This window comes from Saccopteryx bilineata, chromosome 5, assembly GCF_036850765.1.
Source record: "Saccopteryx bilineata isolate mSacBil1 chromosome 5, mSacBil1_pri_phased_curated, whole genome shotgun sequence".
Taxonomy (NCBI): Eukaryota; Metazoa; Chordata; class Mammalia; order Chiroptera; family Emballonuridae; genus Saccopteryx; species Saccopteryx bilineata.
The window spans coordinates 334170-354107 of NC_089494.1; the positions used below are offsets into that span (position 1 = coordinate 334170).

The 19938-nt window shown below is 56.2% G+C and overlaps 2 protein-coding genes across 5 annotated transcripts in view; one reads left to right on the top strand and one right to left on the bottom strand.

Annotated features, from left to right (window-relative positions):
• The window catches only part of THAP4 (THAP domain containing 4), a 40632-nt gene extending 40309 nt beyond the window's left edge, over positions 1 to 323 (top strand). For all 4 annotated transcript variants that reach the window (XM_066233697.1, XM_066233698.1, XM_066233699.1 and 1 more), the window contains one exon: positions 59 to 323. In XM_066233697.1, the coding sequence (XP_066089794.1) occupies positions 59 to 178 (120 nt within the window). In that variant the 3' untranslated portion in view covers positions 179 to 323. The remainder of the gene's footprint in view (positions 1 to 58) is intronic.
• A 5464-nt stretch (positions 324 to 5787) lies between these two features.
• Positions 5788 to 18119, bottom strand: BOK (BCL2 family apoptosis regulator BOK). The gene is made up of 5 exons (XM_066279884.1): positions 17861 to 18119; positions 17075 to 17332; positions 14504 to 14632; positions 9889 to 10052; positions 5788 to 9063 (listed from the first exon to the last, which is right to left on the bottom strand). Exons 2-5 carry the CDS (start codon positions 17295 to 17297, stop codon positions 8938 to 8940), a joined length of 642 nt encoding a protein of 213 aa, XP_066135981.1. The 5' UTR covers positions 17298 to 17332; positions 17861 to 18119; the 3' UTR covers positions 5788 to 8937.
• Positions 18120 to 19938: the final 1819 nt, after the last annotated feature.

The window sequence follows — 19938 nt, forward strand, 5'->3', positions numbered from 1 at the left end:
TTGTTGAATCTGTGGGAGATAAAACTAAGGTGTTTTGTATTTGTTTTGTTCTGCTCAGATTACCCGAAAATTCAGGCTGAATTCTGAAGGCAAACTTGAACAGACGGTGTCCATGGCAACCACTACCCAGCCCATGACTCAGCATCTTCACATCACGTACAAGAAGGTGACCCCTTGACCCAGAACAGAACTTCATCCGGCCGTGTGTCCTGACGTGACGCTGCCTCAGCAGGTGTGGGCGTGCCGCAGGTCCAGTGGGTTCAAGGATGTTGCCCCGGGTTCCTGTAATGGCATAGAAACCAAATAAAAGGCCTTTATTTTTATGGCTGAGCATTTTGCTATTATCACGTGAGCAGACTGTACATCTCCTCATCTACTGGTGACTGTTTTCCAGAATGTTTTCCCTAAAAACTAAGAAGGGGGGGCTCTCTTTCTCTCTCTCTCTCTTTTTTCCTGAATATTTGACAAGATCTGAAATACTTATAAAGTGTAAGTAGTATGATCAGTAATGAGCTAAAGACAGATGGGACAGAAAGGGTTGCCATGATTGTTAAGGAGCTAATGGAGTGAGGACCCCGTTTCCACAAGGACAAGCCACGCTGCCGGGGCTCAGGGTGGTTGTGGACTTTGTCATGTGACTCTCACTTTACTACTCTGTAAGACATTACTTTGATTTGAGTTTTTTGTTACAGAGACAGGGGCAGATAGGGATAGGCAGACAGGAAGGGAGAGAAATGAGAAGCATCAATTCTTCGTTGCAGCTCCTTAGTTCCTTTATTGCTTTCTCCTGTGTGCTTTACGGGTGCGAGGGGCTACAGCAGACCGAGTGACCCCTTGCTCAAGCCAGAGACCTTGGGCTCAAGCTGGTGAGCTGTGCTCAAACCAGCGACCTCGGGGTTTCGAACTTGGGTCCTCCGTATCCCAGTCCAAAGCTTTATCCACTGCGCCACCGCCTGGTCAGGCTGATTTGTTTGTTGACTAGGAGTTTGCAGACACGCACGGACCCTGCACCTGTCACCCAGCTTTAACATCCACCACTCTCTGTCCCAGTGGGTCCCTTGGTTTCCCCCCCCTTTTTTCCTGCAGTATATTTTTTAAGATTTCATTATTGATTATAGAGGGGGGTGGGGGAGAGAAAGGAAGCAAAAAGCATTTGTATGTGCCGAGACCAGGCGAGACCAGGGTTTCAAACCAGTGACCTCAGTGTTCCAGGTCAGCGCTCTATCCACTGTGCAGTATTTTTTAACAAATCCCAGACATCATGTCATTTATCCCCCAGGGCTCCAACATTCGTTTACAGACAAAGCTGGTTATTGTCTTAGCATACCCAGGGTGTCAGAGGCCACAGCAGGGACACAGACTGATACGGGATGAGAGAGGAGGCACTTGGGCTGCAGCAGCGGCTGTACCACTGCCCTGGGGGCTTAGGGACAAAAGGCATTACCAAGTGGGCACTGGAGTCCAGGTGAAGAACCAGCGCTGGTGCTGAGCCCTCAGAGGAGCACGACCAGTGTGCAGGAAACTTAGCTGGTACCCCAGGTGCTGGGGGCACAGGGAGGCTGGTCTGGGCACTCTGAGTAAATCAGGGGTGGAGGAGGCTCAGGTACAGCTCATCTTGAGCCACAGCCCCTCCAGCTGTGAACCTGTGCAGCCAGACAGGTAACATGCCTCCAAGCCTGATCAATGGTGGCACGGGGAATAGAGCGTTGACCTGAGACACTGAGGTCCCAGGTTGAAACCCCGAGGTCACCGACTTGAGAACAAGCTTGGCAGCTTAAATGTGGGGTCATCAACATGATCCTGTTGTCACTGGCTTGGCTGGAGCCCCCCAGTCATGGCACATGTGAGAATCAATCAATAAACAACTAAAGTGCCGCAACTACAAGTTGATGCTTTTCATCTCCCTTCCTGTCTCTCTCTCACCAAAAAAAAAAAAAAAAAAAAAAAGCCTCCAAAATATGGTGGAGGGGCCGGCATGGATGGACACTCCCATTCCAAAGGGGAAACGGGGGGGGAATTGACAGGCCCTGAGCAAGACCAAAACCTAAGACTGCAGAATAAGTCTCTGCCCCAGTGTTGCCCTCTAGGCCCCTGGGATAGAGGTCCCTTCCAGACTGCATGCACACACCAGTAGCTCTGCCCACCTGGGGTCACCCTAAGGGAGCCTCACTGTAGCAGCCTCACCCATGCAGGGCCCGGGTCTCTTCCTGGGTTGCGAGCCCCAGGGCCATTGTGTCTTAGGAAATCCAGGCGGAAGTAGCAAGGCCCCCATGGCTTGTGCACATGCTCCCTGTGAGCAGGCCTGTGCCCCTAGAGGATGGCTTGAGAATGTGGGGAGCAGGCCTGCACTCTGGGCCTGGAAGGGAGGCACCCCATACTCTCCGAAGTGCTGTCCATCGTTCTTCCTGGTCTTGGAGACCAGCCCCTAGCTTCTTTGAGACGACCATCAATAGTAATCTCCTTATCACATGTGGCAACACCTCTCATGTTCCACAGAACAGCTGTCTCATTACTTTAGTATGGACAGGCTGAGAATTTTCCAGATTTTTACAGTCTGCTTTCTTTTTTTTCTTTTTTTCTTTTCTTTTTTGACAGAGAGAGAACGACAGGGACAGACAGACTGGAAGGGAGAGAGATGAGAAGCATCAATTCTTCATTGTGGCTCCAGTCTCCTTAGTTGTTCATTGATTGCTTTCTCATATGTTTCTTGACCAGAGGGCTACAGCAGAGCAAGTGACCCCTTGCTCAAGCCAGCGACCTTGGGCTCCAAGCCAGCGACCTTTGGGTTCAAGCCAGTGACCATGGGGTCATGTCTGTGATCCCACACTCAAGCTGGCGACCTCGGGGTTTTGAACCTGGGTCCTGTGCGTCCCAGTCCAATACTCTATTCACTATGCCACCACCTGGTCAGGCTATGGTCTGCTTGCTTTTTAAAGAACAATTTTGTCTCTTAAATTATTTCTCATGCATTTTACTATAAATATTCAAAAGAGAAATTAGGCTGCTCCTTCAACATTTCAACTTTCCTTAGAGATTCCCTGCCAGATATCCGGCTCCGTGGCTCCCAGGCCATGCCTTTCCCGAACTCCAGGACACTGACTCAGTTCAGCCAAGCACTCCGCCACTTGGGAGCAGTGAGGGTCTCCCTGCAGCTCCATCTGAGATGTCATCGGAATGGCCACTACTGTCCATACCTCTACAGCATCCTGCTCGTGGGGCTTAGGTTTCTCTAGGGCGGTGCAGGCTTTCTCCCCACTCCCCTCTTCCCTCTCCGAGTCACCAGAATCGCCCAGAACGGTCCGTTCGTGCAGTGTAGACTTGCTAGCATAGACCTCAAACTTCCAACCTCCACCCTCTCCAGTTGCAAGGTGTCCACACATGAGACATGTTAGAGTAGCACCCACTTCTCGGTGGTAATTTCTGTTGACCTCCGCTTGGGCTACTATCACAAAAATGCCACAGACGGGGCGGGGTGGGGGCCGACTTATAAAGAACAGAAACTTACTTCTCAGTCTGGAGGCTGGAAGCCCAAGGTCATGGCATTGGGCGACTGTTCTCGGGAAGGTCCTTCCTTCATAGCTACATCTCCGCTGTAACCTCAAGGGCAGGGGGGGGGGCCCTCCAGTCTTGCAAGGGCACGAGTTCGTCTAGGGAACAGAGCTGTCATGTCCTGACCTCCTCATGCCGTCACTTGAGGGGGGCTAGGATGTCAGCGTTAGGAATTCAGAGGAAACAAGCAATCAGACCATAGCACTGAGGGGCCTGGGAGGTTGGGGTCCACTGTCTTCGATACTGGAGTGAAGATGGGAGAAGCAGGGAGCATCAGGTCCGGCCCTCATTCCGCATCCTTGCCCCCGCATCCCAACCAGCACCCCAACCCCAAACATGGCCACCTGAACCCCGAACCCCACATCCTGCCTTGCATTCATCCCTGCACTCCACACCCACCCCTGAATCCTGCCCCAACATCTGCCCCTCTATCCCACCCCCATCCAACCCCGCACCCTCTACCCCTTACCCCGCACCTTCCCCTGCACTGAGCTGGGAAGGCAGCACCCAGAACAGAGCTGGAAAATGAGAAGCAGATAACTGAAGGTCATCTGGTCACCTCCCCATGTCCAGCCATTGACTTGTTGGGAAGCTGGTCGCCACTCCTGGAAGGTGCCCAGCTGTGACCTGGGCTCACCTGGGTTCTCTTAGTGATGGACCTGTGCCTCTCCTCCCTCTTATCTCCTGTAGTCTGGGAGCTCCATGGAAAGTTCTGGTTGGACACCTCCCTGTTGTGGGGGCCCAGTCCTCACTGTCTGCTCCTGTTGCTTCGCTGATGCTGGAATGAATGGGCCCGGACTGTGCAGGCTCTCATGTCAGAGCTCTGCCAGCCCGGGGGAATGCTCTGAGCTGCCCCTCCGTCAGCATGGCGGCTCTGTGTCCCTTCCTCGCACACGGGGCTGGGGCTCCTCAGGAGAACTTCCCTGCACCCGGGGGCTACGTTTGGTTTCCCCGAAATGTTCACACCAGTAAACCAGCATAAGAGTGTAACTGCCCTGGCCAGGCGGTTCAGTAAGTAGAACGTCGTCCTGAAACAAGGTTGCAGGGTTGGATCCCCAGTCAGGGCGCACGCACACAAGGGAAGGAACCCGTGAATACACGGCTAAGTGGAACAACAAATGAACGCTTTCCTGCGCCTCCTGTCTCCCCCCTTCCGCTGCTGTCTTTCTAAAAGCCATCAATTTAAAAAAAAAAAAAAGGCATAGCGCAGTTGTTGACAAAAGGAATCTTCAAACCTGCAAAAAGCCTTAATAATAATTTATTTGAGGACATGCCCAGAAGATCTCAATGGATTGAGACAGTGCTCTGGAGAATGGTAATTTTCTAGTTATTTTTCTAATACTAAGATCAAAGGAGAAGAAAGACTATAAGAAAAGTCCCATGAAGCCAGCCACGCAGAGCCGAGAAGGAAGGCGGGGACAGCTACAGGACTGGATAGAGAAGAAAAAGGGGAGACACAGGCTTGCTGTGCATGGGTGGGGGCGGGGTGCTTGACACCTGGCCACCGCAGAAGCAGCAGGATGTTTCCACGTGACCTGCCGGCCACTGGCAGGCCTGTTCTGAGGGTCTGGAAGCGCAAGTGACTCTGGCACTCCCAGGCCCTGCTGCCCTAGATGCTCAAGATTGGACTGGGCTGGGTGGGGTGAAGAGGAGGCTTTTCCTAAGGGTGTGGTAGGCCTGGGACAGGACCGCCCACCACGACCTGCCCGGTGAGGGCTGATGTTCAGACCCCTGTGGGGCTCCTTTCTGTCGCTAGCTCGTCAGGTCTGCTCAGCCCCCTCTTCATTCTCACCTTTAACTATCAATTGTTAGAGGAAGAAATGTGCCAACCCTGGCAATGCCAGGACCCTGGGTGATGCCAGATGGAGCCGTTTTCACACACACACCCCTGAGCTCCACCTGCTCTGGTGAGAACCCAGTAGGTACGTACCCTTATACATTTGACAGGACTCTAGTCCCTTGCAGCCTTTTTCCCTGAGACAGGAGGTGCTCAAAGGATCCCATATTTGACCTGGGAGCCCCCAGAGGCAGTTCTTTCTACGTGGGTGGGACTCAGAAACCAAAGCAGCAGCTGTGCTTCCAGGCCTCTTCTGTGGGCGGATCTAGAAATGGTTTGTAACTGACTTATTTTCACAGAGCTGTGTGAGGCTGGGGCTGAGATCATGGCCCTGCACCTCAGGTCACCTTAGCACAGGCCAGACCCATGTTTTAAGAAAGAAGAAAACAATGTGTCCACACTTTCCAATTCAAATGTTAAGATTGTAAATTATTTTTTACTTGATTTTTTTTTTTTAATTTTACATCTTGTAATAAGGAAAATCTTGGTTCTTTGCTACATTAACATTGTTTGCTTTATTCTACAGGACACACAGTGATTTCAGGATGATACTATGATTAAACAGTAAGGTTACTGATGAAACTTTCATTTCTTATTGTTTTTATCCCTTTCTGTGGTTGCTTATGTCATCAGCTGCCAGACGAGATAGCAGCTAGGGAAATGCAACAAACTTGATATACGAGCTCATTTATTTTAACTTCTACAAACTGAGTGTTCTCTTGTCAGCTTTGCTTGTGTAAAACGTTCTGCAGGACTTGACTGTCAAAACTGTGAGCTCAGGTGCCTCTTACCTGCTCGGGAGCACAGTGCCAGTGTGCCTGCTTCCCAGTCTGCTGATGGCCTGTCAGGGGACAGCCTGGGTTTGCACTTTCTCCAGGATACCTTTGGGATAGATTTCTAGAAGTGGGATTGGCCGCCTCGGGGTAAAAGCATGCCTGCGTGTCCAGATATTGCCCCTCCCCATCCTCCGTCACAAGGAGGGTGCCACTGGGCCTGCCTCGCCCACAACTCAGTCTGTGGTCAGGTCTGGATTTGGACCAGGCTGATCAGTGTGATGTAGGGTGTTTGGTTTGCATTTCTTTCCTTTCTTTCTGTTCTTTTTCTTCTTGATTTTTGGAGTTGCTGAACTGTAGTTTTTATTGAGATAAAACGCACTGTTACAACAAAGTTTTCATCATTTTAACTTTAAGAAAGTATCTAAAAAGCATGCGGTTCAGTGTCATTTAGTATACTTGCAATGTTGTATAACCTTTACTTGTCTACTTCCAAAATAGTTTGTCACCCCAGAAGAAAACCTCGTGACCACCCATTAGTCACTGTCCGGATACCAGCTATGGTTTGTCCCAGATTGTGTTTTTAAAAATGTTAAATGTTATGTTTTTTTAGTATATTTTATCTTTTGTTCCTGAAACTTAAATCTTATCTGGGAAGGTTCTGACCATGCCTCAGTTCCAAATATAATAATTCACTCTTTTCTTTCTAGAGTTTTTCGTCTTTTTGATCCTCCGCTCTCTGGTTCATGTGGAATGTGTCTGCTGTATAGTGGGACATGCCAGTCAGATTTAGTGTTTTTCCAAGTGGCTCACAGCATGTCAGCACTTGGTGACAAGCCCAGCCTCCCCTGCTGCCGTGAGCCGCCAGTGCCCGCAGGACTGGTGTTCCCATTTGGGCCTGCGCCTGGGAGTCCCGTGTGCCTACCTGCCTGCTTGGCCTGGCGCCTGGTAGATAGTCCACCCACATGGCCCTCCCTCCTCCCTTTTTTCTTAAAGCTGTATGGCTTTTTTTGTTTCTCTCATACGAGCTTTATAATTAGCTTGTTTAGATGCAGGGGGTAAAATTCTGGTATTTTTGTAAGGACTACATCAAATGTGTCAACTCAGGGAGGACGACATCCTTGTGCAGGGTTTCGTCTATCTCAGAAGCATGGTGCTTCCGTCTGTCCCTCTACTTGGGTGTCCTTATGGTCCTGAAGTTGTCCTCACAGTGTGAGTTGCTGAACTGTAGTTTTTACTGAGTGCTGGAGGGGGTGGGACAGGTCAATGTGAGGCAAGCTTCCCCCGTCTTGTCTGGTTCGCGCCTAGAATTTTCTTCTTCTGTTGCTGTTGGAAACGGGGCATCTCCCCAGTGGTACCTTCTAACTGCGTGCACACAGACTGCTGTCACGCCACACGCCACACCCTGCTGCTCCTCCCAGTGCCCTCAGGGCTGAAGTGTTACTTTTTATGCTGGAAACACCAGAGCCTTTGATCCAAGCAAAGGACAGGAAGCAGGAGCAGGAAGGGTGGCCTTATGTACCTAATGGCCATCCCCTTCCTCTCCTCTCTGTCCCTTTCTCCTGCCCACTCCCTCCCTTCTTTCCACCTGCCAGACTCACACTGCGGGCCCCTGGGAGAGGGGCGGGGAGGACTGGTGTGGGCTGGGGGGGGGGGGCAGGAGGGGGCGACGGGCCTGCTGAGGAAAACTGCACCTTCGGCACCCTCGCTTCATCCGGAGGCTGCACGGGAGGCAGGGCTGGGTCTCAGCAGTGGTCTGAGTCACCCTGCCTCGTACAGAACGGGAACCTGAGGCCCAGAGGCCCCCTGTGCCATGTGCCTGTGGTCCCAGCTAGAGTTAGATGGGCTGCAGAGCACGGGCCCTGCTGGGGACAGACCAGAGCCAGGCTGGGAAGTGTGTGTGTGTGGGGGGGAGTGGCGAGGAGCAGCCTTCAGAGAAAGCAAGCTGCATCGGCGGGCAGAGCAAAGGCGGGCGGCTGCCAGGAGCAGGCTGCTGGGCAGAGCAGAGACGGGTGGCCGCCAGGAGCAGGGCTGCTGGGCAGAGCAAAGAGGCGGGCGGCCGCCAGGAGCAGGGCTGCTGGGCTCACTCCTCTCCTCCTGCGTGTGCACGCACGAGTGTGTGCGTGAGCCCCCACAGCCCACAGGAACAGGAGGCCACAGATGAGGGAAGATGGCTTATCACACTGGATGCATCTGCTCCAGGCAGCTGCACAAGACGAGCACAGGGAGTGCGGGCAGGTCGCCCACCTCTGCCAGGACACTTTATTGGAGCAGATCACACACGCCGTCCTTGTCAGCTCAGGAGCTTGTGCATTCACAGCCCAGGTGTGCCAGCCTTGAGCCCACGCCCCTGGTCCCTGCCACATGAGGACCCTGCCCGGGGGGGGGGGGCGCACTCCCTCCAGAAACGGATTAAGCAACAGCCTTACAGCCTCATGCCACGTTTGTGGGGTCCAGAAAGTCCCACGGCTCCTCTAACCTCGGCCAGGCCCAAGTCTCCTTCGGGCTGAAGGTCCTGACGTGTTCACCCTTCATGGACGGGACCTGGCGTCCAGTGAGAGTTTGATGACCCCAGCTGCCTTCCTGTTGGGCCTGGGAGGTGACCCCGACCTCCCAACTCCAGGAGAAGGGACACAACAAGGCAGGGCACTGCAGGCCAGCTCCAAGCCCAGGGGGGCCCCGTGCTCCCGCTTCCCCAGGGCCTGGGTGTGCAGAGGAGGGTCTGGGCAGGAGCAGGGTGACGCTTCCGCCAAGAGCCTCCTGGGCGCAGCGCCAGGGTCATCTGTCCGGCAGCAGCACGAAGAAGGCAGCCTTCAAGAAGCGGCCGAAGCTGCAGAGCGCAGCCACGAGCCAGTGGGAGCAGAAGCTGGGGTCGCTGCTGATGACGCACTTGAGGATGTCGGTCTGGAGGGAGGGAAGACGGTCAGAGGGCAGGGCTGGGGAGCACAGACACCGCGCCTTCCACCCCCGCCAGCGGCCGGGACGGAGCACAGACACCGCGCCTTCCACCCCCGCCAGCGGCCAGGACGGAGCACACAGCCATGTGGGGGAGGTCTGCGGTCTGGTCGGGACTGAAGGCGTCAGCAGGGACCCAATCCCCCCGTGAGGATTCAGATGGTGAGAAGAGAAGGAAGGAGCTCAGGCGGGCACCCACGCCAGGATGTCCCAGCGGGCTCCACAGGGAGAGGCAAGGAGGGCAGAGACCTCAGAGTCTCTGTGCTGGGAGGTGCCGCAGCCACCTGGAGGGGTCACCTCCCCACCCAGTGCCGCCTTCAGGAGAGACCACAGCCCTCGGCTGCAACCCCAGCAGAGGGCTGAGCTCTGGCCCACCTGCCAGTGCACCCCACACACTTCCTACCACCCCTCTTACTGAGAAGACAGATCTCCTATGGGTGGGGTGGTCCCACGCCCAGGGCCCACAGCTCCCAAGGGCTGGCCAGGCCAGGTGAGCCATTGGGGGCAGAGGCCGTGTTGGGGTATGACCAACACCGCTGCTCATTTTGCCGCGGAGCCTGGGGCGAGAGCAGGACAGTGCTGGGCCTTTCCCAGGGGCCTGAACTGGCCTCCCCAACCCCTTCTGCAGTGCAGGGCTTGGGCAGCGGGTCTTTAGTGCTGGAGGTGGGGGGGGACAGGTCAACCTGAGGCAAGGCAGCAGGGCCAGCCCCAGGCCTCACCCCCTCCTCTCACCCTTACCCCACCCCCCTTTCCGACACCCCCAGACCCACTCACCCATCCGCCTCGCCTCCGCAGCCAGGTCGCCAGGGTCTTGCGCACAAACTCCCCGAGGCAGTCAACGAGGGCGTGAACCATGGCGGGCTGGGCCTGCCGCACACAGTCCACGGCCAGCCCCGCGGCCACCAGGTACAGGGACACCACCTTGCCCCACGTGATGCCTGCAGGCAGAGGAGGCTGGTCAGCGGAAGGCTGTCGGAACCCCGCTCCAGTCCAGCCGTGGGGTTCCGTGAAGAGGCTGAGCATTCCGCCTGCGTTCTGCTGGTGGCCGGGAGCCAATGTGGGGACCAGCCCCTCCCCGCAGCACCACCTGAACTGGGAGCCTGGCTGCCGTCGGCTACAGGCCAGTCCTGCCCACCCTCACGGGTAGTTCTTAGAGATTTCTTGGGCCTCATGACACACCTGCACGCCTGTGCCAGAGCCCAGGACAACCCGGCCCAGCCCCCATCTCCCGGAAGAGGCAATGTGACAGCAAGGTGGAATCCAAGGGGTGGGTGGTGCTGACTGACCTGGAGCTGGACACAGTTAACAGTGAGCGAACTCGCTGTGCACCTGCCCACCTGAGTGGCACAACATCCCACGGGAGGAAGGACCTCCCAGACCACCGAGCTGCGGGTGGGTCCGGGGGAAGGGCAGAGCTGAGAAAAACCACCCAGGGAGGAGTGCTTGCCCGTTATAGGACGTGAAGTCCCTTCTAGATGAAAAGACTTTACGAGTCAATGCGCAAAAAAATGCAAGACCTTTCGAAAGAAATGAGCTCAGAACACGAACAGTCGACTCACGAAAGGGGAAGAGAAACGTCGGACGTGAACAAGGCTCACTGATAACCAGAGGGTGCAGACTGAACTCCGTGAGACTGCAAACTCCAAGGGCAACGTGCTCCCCGTCACGGCAGCATCTGCGGGCACTCGGCCCCCGTCCCAGGGAAGGGCATGGCGGCAGAGAGGCGGCCCCTGCATCCCACTCACACAGTAGCACAGCGACCGTGATGACACGGACGTCAGCTCGAGCAGGGGCTCGTTCACGAGCGTTCACAGCAGCCTCACTCGCGTGGCCCCAGCTGGGAGCGACACACGCCCTGCGTCCGTCCAGACAGCCGAGTGGGACTCGGCCCAAGAGCAAAGCACGACACTCGCTGGGACTGGACGCACCACGGACGCTCCGCTCAGTAAGAACAGCGACACAAAGGCCACGTGGGCGGGTCCCTCTATGATGTCCAGGAAGAGGCCGGTGGTTGCCGGGGACGGGGGAGGGACAGGTAATGGGCACAGCGTTCTTCCGGGGTAGTGAAAAACTCAGTGGCACCGTGAACCCACTAAGTGCCATGGACCTGTACACATTAAAATGGGTTCTTGGCCTGACCTGTGGGGGCGCAGTCAACCTGGAAACCCTGAGGTTGCCGGTTCAAAACCCTGGGCTTGCCTGGTCAAGGCACATACGGGAGTTGATGCTTCCTGCTCCTCCCCCCTTCTCTCTCTCTCTCCCCTTTCTATAATGAATAAATAAAATCTTTAAAAAAATAAATAAAAGCTGCTGTTACTTTAAAAATAAATAAATAAGTAAAATGGGTTCTTGTATGTTATATAAATGTCACCTCAATAAAAATTTAAAAACCTGGCCCTGGCCGGTTCGCTCAGCCGTAGAGCATCGGTCTGGCGTGCGGGGGACCCAGGTTCGATTCCCGGCCAGGGCACATAGGAGAAGCGCCCATTTGCTTCTCCACCCCCACCCCCTCCTTCCTCTCTGTCTCTCTCTTCCCCTCCTGCAGCCTAGGCTCCATTGGAGCAAAGATGGCCCGGGCGCTGGGGATGGCTCTTTGGCCTCTGCCCCAGGCGCTAGAGTGGCTCTGGTTGCGGCAGAGCGATGTCCTGGAGGAGCAGAGCATCGCCCCCTGGTGGGCAGAGCATCGCCCCTGGTGGGCGTGCCGGGTGGATCCCGGTTGGGCGCATGCGGGAGTCTGTCTGACTGTCTCTCCCCATTTCCAGCTTCAGAAAAATACAAAAAAAAAAAAAAAAAAAAAAACCCATTCCACAGACCATATCACTCTCTGCTTAAAACAGACTCAAGTCTGAAATGCCACAGCGCCGGCCTCACCCCTCTCAGAACTCCACCCCCTCCTTCCAAACACCCGAGGGCTCTGAGCAAGGTCCCCCTCCAGGTGCCACATAGGCCCCCACACCACGCTGCCGCAGGGCACCAGGCCTGGCACCCACAGGTGCTCAACATGGAGAGGGTAGGCGAAGGCTCAGTGTGGAGAGCGGGGACAGGAGCCTGACGTCTGGACTACCTTCCTGGGGTCTGAGAGAGTGAGTGACAGCAGGTTCTGAGATGCCACCGGCAGAAAGGTGCTCGCGATCCCATGACAGGTCGGTGACTGGCAGGAGTTGGCCGAAGGTGCCAGCAGGGAGGCCTCCGGGACATCTCGATTCCTTTGAGTTCTTCCGTGTTTTACCATTATACAGATGTCTCATTACCACAAAGCCGTCCTTCCAAAGCGAGATATCCGTGTTTCAGCACGTTCACCCAGTGGTGCGACCATCTCTGCTGTCGTGTTCCAGAACATTCTTATCACCCCAGAAAGCAGTCTGCTCCCGTGAGCAGTCACGCCTTGTCCTCCAGCCCCAGGCCACTGCTCTGGGGACTCACCTGTGGTGGACACGTCACATGCGGAGTCACACAGCGTGTCCGGCGTGTCTGCCTGCGTTCAATCATCAGGCCAAAGTGCGTGCTCTCGAGGCCGAAGCCGTCGTGTGGGCGGACCACGCTGCTGATCCACTGCTGGGGGATGAGCAGCCTGTCTGCACCTCCCCGGCTCCTGGGAATCCTGCGGCTCTGAACGTCTGCGCGCCAGCGTCCGCGTGGCGTGCTCTCGTTTCTCTGGCTCGCATGGTGACTGGCGTTTCCCAGGCAGTGGCCCCCTTCCCATTCCCCGTGGTGGTTTTCCCTGGAAATACATCTGTCCCAATCCTTTGCTCATTTTTTTTTCTTTTTTTTTTACAGAGACAGAGATTGAGAAAGAGGGATAGACAGACAGGAACGGAGAGAGATGAGAAGCATCAATCATTAGTTTTTCATTGCGCGTTGCAACACCTTAGTTGTTCATTGATTGCTTTCTCATATGTGCCTTGACCGTGGGCCCTCAGCAAACCGAGTAACCCCTTGCTTGAGCCAGTGATCTTGGGTACAAGATGGTGAGCTTTTTGCTCAAACCAGATGAGTCTGTGCTCAAGCTGGTGACCTCAGGGTCTCGAACCTGGGTCCTCCGCATCCCAGTCCGATGCTCTATCCACTGCGCCACCGCCTGGTCAGGCCCTTTGCTCGTTTTTCAGTCGGTTGTCTTTTTAGGATTATTCCTAGGAGTTTTTAGTTTCCATATTTTCTGATCCTTCTGTTGTAGAATAACTTGCTCTTGTGATATGAGGGAAAAGGAAAACTTGTCAACTTTTAACCAGGGAGGAAAATCAGTTGTTCCAGTGGAGTGAACAGAGAAACCCAAAGTGCAAACATCTGCCTTGAAGGGGGCTCGGCCACTGCAGAGGCCACCATGGAAATCGGCCCTGCAGATCTGCAACTGCCCACAACACGGGCACAGCCCTAGCTCTGGCCAGAGCCAGCAAAGGTCAGGCCTGGTGGGGGACGAAGGGGACAAAGGTCCAGCCCAAGGGTTAGCCTTTGCCAGGCCCAGCGGCAGCATGCCAAGGGCTGCAGGCAGAGAGGGACAAGGGCGGGCAAGCACCTGATGGCTGTGCACACCCCCCTGTGGCCAAAGAGCCCAAAGACCCTGAGGTCTGGGATGGATGAAGGTGGCAGGGAACCTACAGGCAACAGGCAGAAGGGCACCTCTTAGGCCTGCCCCACCACCACCACGTGGCAAGGGCAGGGTTCTCTGACCTGGTCCTCATCCTGTCTGCTGCACACACACACCCACCGCCATGCAGGGGCCGGGCCCCCAGCTCCCCGCTCCGTCCCCGCCACCGGCAGGCTGGAGCTGTCTGCACGCAGATGAACCTTCCTTTTAAAGCCAGCCTCGGGCTTGTAAACCAGCTGCCTGACAGTGCGGAGACAGACACAGGTGGCCCCATGCACCGGCGTCAAGCCCAGGATATGGTAGTCCAGGAAGGGCCGGGGGCAGGCGTCACCCCAGGACACTCACCGTGCCCCTGCTTTTTTCACAGCCCACCGAACACCTCTTCCATCAGGTGCCTGACAGATCCCAGTCCCTTCCCCTATCCCCCCCCCCTGGACCCCCACCCCCACCCCTGTGACCTCCCCAGACCTGGGTCAGCCCTGGGAGAGCCTGACCCAGACAGACACCCCTCACATCGTCTTTGCCACAGCGACTCCTGCCCAAGGAGGAGGCTGGACTTGACAACTGGCAGTCCCGAGCCCCAGCCAGCCCTGTGTCTCACTGCCACACTCAGGGTCCGCTCCGGCCCTGGTCGTCTGGCTGTGAAAAGCCCCTTCGGCCACAGGACACTGGCCCCGCTCCAGCCGACAGCCTGGCAGGCCCCGTCTTCATCGAGGGGGACAGCACAACCCCGGTCCTGACCCCTGACCCTGACCCCAGGCCACGCCGGCGCGGTGGGCTTCCTGGGCGGATGCACAGACCTACCTGCGGCGAAGATCTGGGCCGCCACGGCCAGGAAGGCGTCGGTCACCACGCTCTCGGAGTGCAGGGAGATGTTCAGCTGGCGCGCCACGTTGCGGTAGACGCTGGGCCGGATCATCTCCAGCTCGTCCCCTGCAGACCCACGAGTGAGTCAGAGGGTCCCCAGCTGCCTGACCCCGGCCCTCTCCTTAGTCCCTTAGCCATGGCTGGTTGGAGACCCTTCCTGCACTGACTGGTCTATACCTGACCCCCACTTAACCCCCACCCCAGGGTCCTGGAGACAAGGAGACTGGAGAGGTGTGGTGGGCACCCCCAGAGCTGCCTCTGTGGCCTGCCCTTCTGATGAGCCAACCCCCCAACCCCCACCCAGGGCCAAGCCGGCTTGGCCGGTGGGGCGGGAATCCCAGGAGGAGCATGGGCCGTGCCTGGCGGGTGACTCAGCTCACAGTGAGCTGCCAGGGCGGCAGGCAGACGGGCGGCAGGCGGACAGGGCAGTCAGCCAGACCCAACGTGGGCAGGGGCTGCAACCCACACAGTTGGGCAGCCCTGGTCATCGCCCCAGAGGCCATCCTCAGGTCCAGCACCTCTCAGTGAACCAAGAAACTCAGCCATAGTCCGGGGCCCCCAGCAGAGCCCAGGTTCCAACTTGTGCCCTGGGCCAAGTGGGTGTGTGCATGGGGCAGCCACCCTGGAGAGGACAGGCCTGTCACCAGCACTGTCTGCTGCCTTTGCTCCTCACGGAACCCCTGGCAGGGACGTGCAGGGAATTCCACCGCCCTTGCACTGGGTGTCCCCAGCCCTCCCACCTCTCCAGCCAAAGCAAACAGGGAAATGCCGACTGGACAGTCCTGGCCGATAAGGGCTCCCACGTCAGCCCTGGGGCCAGCCGCACACCATCTAGTTAATTAAGATCTGGAACGAACCAGAACTGAGGCACGGCAACGGGGCAACGAGAGGGGCACGGAAATTCCCAGCCTGGCCCAGCTGCTCCCACACAGACCTCGGGGGCCGCTGGGGACTAGCCCCGAAGAGAGTGACCATGGGACGTGACCCAGCTTCTTCCTGTGTGCCCTGTCCCCGGGAGCTGGGAGTCCGCTGAGCAGGGCTGGGGGCGGGGAGGCAGCCCCAGGCTGGGGGCTCACCATGGAGCAGCTCCAGGGAACCGGACACACAGGCACACTCTGCGGACCCGAGGGCCTCCCTCCATGTCCCCCCAGTCATCTGGCAGGGGCTGGGCCCTGGGAACTGAATGTGGCCGAGCTGAACACTGCTGGGAAAGGGCCTTGCAGGCCCAGTCTTTGAGAGGGCCAGCACAGCGACCCAGGCCCCGGCCGGAAGTGCTGAGGCTCTCAGGGTGAAACAGAGGGAAGAAGGCACAGAAGGCCAGTAAGGTCTGCAGAGTCCAAAGCAGGGCTTTTCGGGTGAGCTTGAACAGCAAGGGCAGGGGCCCAGGGTGGAGGCAGCCCCCAGGAGGCTGGGGGCAGGGTTGCAGAGCAGGCAAGGGCAGGCAGAACTTCCTCCTGGCCGCTCTGAACATCCTCCAGACGGCGCCCCCAGTGCCGTCCCCACAGCCCAACCTGAAGAAACAGCAGTGGGCAGCTAACCTCGTGGGAGGCCAGGCACTCCGGACTCCTGGCTGATCCCCAAACCCCATTTGCTCTCCACACTTAAAAACCTCTCCCCTCCCCCAAGACCCCGGTGAGGCAACACCCTCCCGCAGCCCTCTGCACAGGCCACCATCAAATCTGTGTCTCATACACACTCCTGGGAGGCCAGGGACACATACAGCCCTGCCCCCAGGAGCGACACACACACAGCAGAGACAGCAGGCACGGGTGTCAGCTCCTCCCCACACTTGGCCTGGAGAAGACTGGCCAAGGCCCATCTTTGCTTTCCAAGTACCCACTCCCAGAACTGATAATGGTCCCCCCATGGTGACCATGGTGAGGTGGACTGACTGACTGGGGTAAGGGGTCCAGGCCCTGGAGAGAGTGGAGACAGTTACTGGGCTATATTTAACCTCAGAAACAACAAGAATGAACAGCGCTGCGGAGGTGTCAGCTGTCCTGGGCATCCAATTCTGTTGGGAACCCTTGGAGGCCCCCAAATCAAGAGAAAAGGGCAGAAGAGGGCAGAATTTTGGCCAGTAACTGAGAGGACGTATTTTCCAAAACAAACATCAGGACACGTGGCCCAATTAGGCTTTTTGTACCCAGCTAAGTACAAGGGTCACTCTGGAAATTTAGCCACCAAAACATTCTTCCAGCAGCTTTTTATCCATTATGGCCAAGATGTCTGAAATCTGGGGCGAGCAGGGGAAGTCGTGGGAGGTCTGCCGGCGCTGAGAGCCCGAGGGGGTAAATACAGGACAGCACCCGAGAGGGGGAACATCCGCGTGGGTGGCCTGCCTTGCGCGCATGACTATTCCGGGCACCCCCAGGCAGCCCCCACTCTGCCCCAGAAGGAGACTGAGTCTCAAAAGTGGAGGGTGAAGTTCAGGTCAGCGGGCCCAGCCCAACCGGCCACCTCGGGAGGGGCCGTCTGGGGACCTCGCCCGTCTGGTCCCACACTCACCCAGGCGCAGCAGTACCGCGCACACCTCCGCCAGGCGGCCGCCCGGGGCGGGCCCGGCTCTCTCCGGCGCGTTCCAGACGAGGCCGGCGCGCAGCAGCCGCGCGTGCACGAACTCCCGGCCGAGCGCCTTAGCCTGGGCCACCAGCTCCTTGTCGGTGGGCGAGCGGTCAAAGGCGTCCATAATCTCGGCGGCGAAAACTGAGGAGCGCCGCAGCACCTCCATGGCGGGGACGCGGACGCGGACGCGGGGCGCCGCACCTGCGGGCAGACAATGCTCAGCCCGCCAGGCCTGGATGGCGATGGGGGAGGCGGCCGCGCGAGGAGGGCGGGAAGGGGCGCGGCGTGTGCCCAGATCACGCCCGCGCGCGCGCGGGGCTGGGGCGCACCGGGAGGCCGGGCCGGGCGCGGCTCCGGGGAAGGGCTGCGGCCAGCTGCGGGTAACCGTACGTTTCTTTCTGTGCCCCGAGTCTTTAAAAGCACGAGTCACACACTCGTTTAGATTCCGGATTAAATAACAAAGATCTCCGTGGCTGCCAGGGATAGGAAAGACCGCGGGGAAATGGCGATTTGATCTGGGGCCGCCGTGCCCGCGCTCTACCGACGAGTGCACGGGCGGCGGAGGCACGGACGCCACCGCCCAACCTGCGCCCAGCAGCCAGGGCCCGGGCCCCGCGCGCGCTCCTAGGTCACGAACCCCGCGCCGCGCCGTCGACGATGTTTGTTCCCGGCCCGGCCGTTCCCTTGGCGCCGCCGCCAGGGAAGGGACACCGCGCGCGCCCTCCTCACCTCTCCAGCCGCATGTCGCGGGCGCGGGGACTGGGGAGGAGTTCTGGCTTCAGGTTCTTCTTGCCGCCGTCTCCGCGGATCTCTCTCCTTCCATTCAAACCCGCGAGGACGCGCCCGTGCCCGCCCCGTCCGCGCCTGAGCCGGGCTGGAGCGCCGAGTGCGCGGGGCCTCGCGCGCTCTGGGACTCCGGCGACCGCACTGGGGGCGTGGGGAGCGCGGGGCGCATCGAGGTACTCTCCGCGGGCCAGAGGCGAGGCTTGGGGCTTCGCCTTCTATGGGAAAGGCAACCCCCGGGGCGGAGCCGCGCGGGAGCTTCCCCGCCGCCTCCCCGCTTAAGGAGGCTCGAGCGAGTTCCTGTACGCGCTCAAGCTTTCCCCTCCTAGCCCAGTGAGGCGGACTGAGCTGGGACTCCAGCCGCCTGGGTTCACTCCCCCGGCTCCACATTCTTGTTGATTCCTAGAGGTTGTTTGTGTTGTATATTCTGGATAGTATGTCCTTGGTCCAACACATGGGTTTGTGTTAGAGATGGATCCGTGGGTTTGTATTGTATTGAATATTTTGTGCCACTCTGTGGTTGCTATTGCTTATAAGGAACAGGAGTTAAGTCTCAATGAGGTCGAATGTATCCGTCACTTCATAATGATAGTCTATGTTTTTTATAGAAGTGTGATTATTTTAGCGTTCTCATGGTGGTGGTTTACAAGATTAAATCTTTGTGAATGGTGTGGTGGTGGGGCGGGTTCATGTATTTTCCATATGGATGTCCAGTTGACCCAGCATAATTTATTGAAAAAACCATCATTTTTCCATTAAATTGGAAATGAGCCCCAATCATACGTCAAGTGATGTATATGTGAGGATCTGTTCTGGACGCTTCCATTCCACTGGTTATATCTCTATCTTTAAGCTAATACAGCATAGTTCAGACAACAGGATTGAATACCTTGCCCCAATACACACACATATAGCCAATACAATACTGGGGGCCCTCAGTTACAACACAGTTCTGTTCCTATGACACTGATATAACCTGAATTTTAGTGTAAGTCAAAATACACCCTAGCCTAAGTCACTTCCTTATCCTAACACGGTTGTAAAATCATAATTTAGAATACAAAAATACAACGAAACCGCAGAAAAAGAATACTGCATATTCTTCCTCCACACGTAGTTCCCCCACGTGGTCTATAAGCAGGACACTAATGGCATAAGCCAAAAATTCACGTCTCAATCTTTTAAAGTTTTTATAGAATTGAGCCTGTTAAACTCCAAACACCATGGAGACTGTCATAACCCAAGGCTGCTGTACATGTTCTTTTTCTTTGCGAATGGGATGTTAACCAAAATAAACCAAATCGTGGGCCTTACGGTGGCAATGAATTTCAAAGGATTGAAACTATACCAAGTGTATTCCCTCTGATTTAATTAGAAAATAACAGTAAAACTACTAGAAAGCCTCCTAGTTCTTGGAGATTAAACATCACACTTTTAATTTTTATTTATTTATTTATTTTTTACAGAGACAGAGAGTGAGTCAGAGAGAAAGACAGACAGGAACGAAGAGAGATGAGAAGCATCAATCATTAGTTTTTCATTGCGCGTTGCAACACCTTAGTTGTTCATTGATTGCTTTCTCATATGTGCCTTGACTGCGGGCTTTCAGCAGACCGAGTAACCCCTTGCTGGAGCCAGCGACCTTGGGTTCAAGCTGGTGGGCTTTTCCTCAAACCAGATGAGCCCTCACTCAAGCTGGCGATCTCAGGATCTTGAACCCGGATCCTCTGCATCCCAGTCCGACGCTCTATCCACTGCGCCACCGCCTGGTCAGGCACATCACACTTTTAAACAATCAAAGAGCCAAGTAGTGAATCACAACAGAAGTTGCAAAATATTTTGAAGTAAACAATAGTGAAAATATGACATTAAATGCTGTGGGATGCAGTTAAAGCAGTTCTTAGAGAAAAACTTATAGTGTGTGTGTGTGTGTGTGTGTGTGTGTGTGTGTTTGAAAGATTAAAAATTAATGCTCTAAGCTTCAACCCAAAAAGCTAGAAAAAGAATAACAAATTCAACTCAAG

Excerpts from the sequence above, each read along its gene's own strand:
- BOK (XM_066279884.1), bottom strand. The coding sequence starts at position 17,297 with ATGGAGGTGCTGCGGCGCTCCTCAGTTTTCGCCGCCGAGATTATGGAC. Across the intron at positions 14,633-17,074 it reads CGCGGTACTGCTGCGCCTGG|GGGACGAGCTGGAGATGATC; the intron begins GTGAGTGTGGGA and ends GTGGGTCTGCAG. Across the intron at positions 10,053-14,503 it reads GGCCCAGATCTTCGCCGCAG|GCATCACGTGGGGCAAGGTG; the intron begins GTAGGTCTGTGC and ends CTCTGCCTGCAG.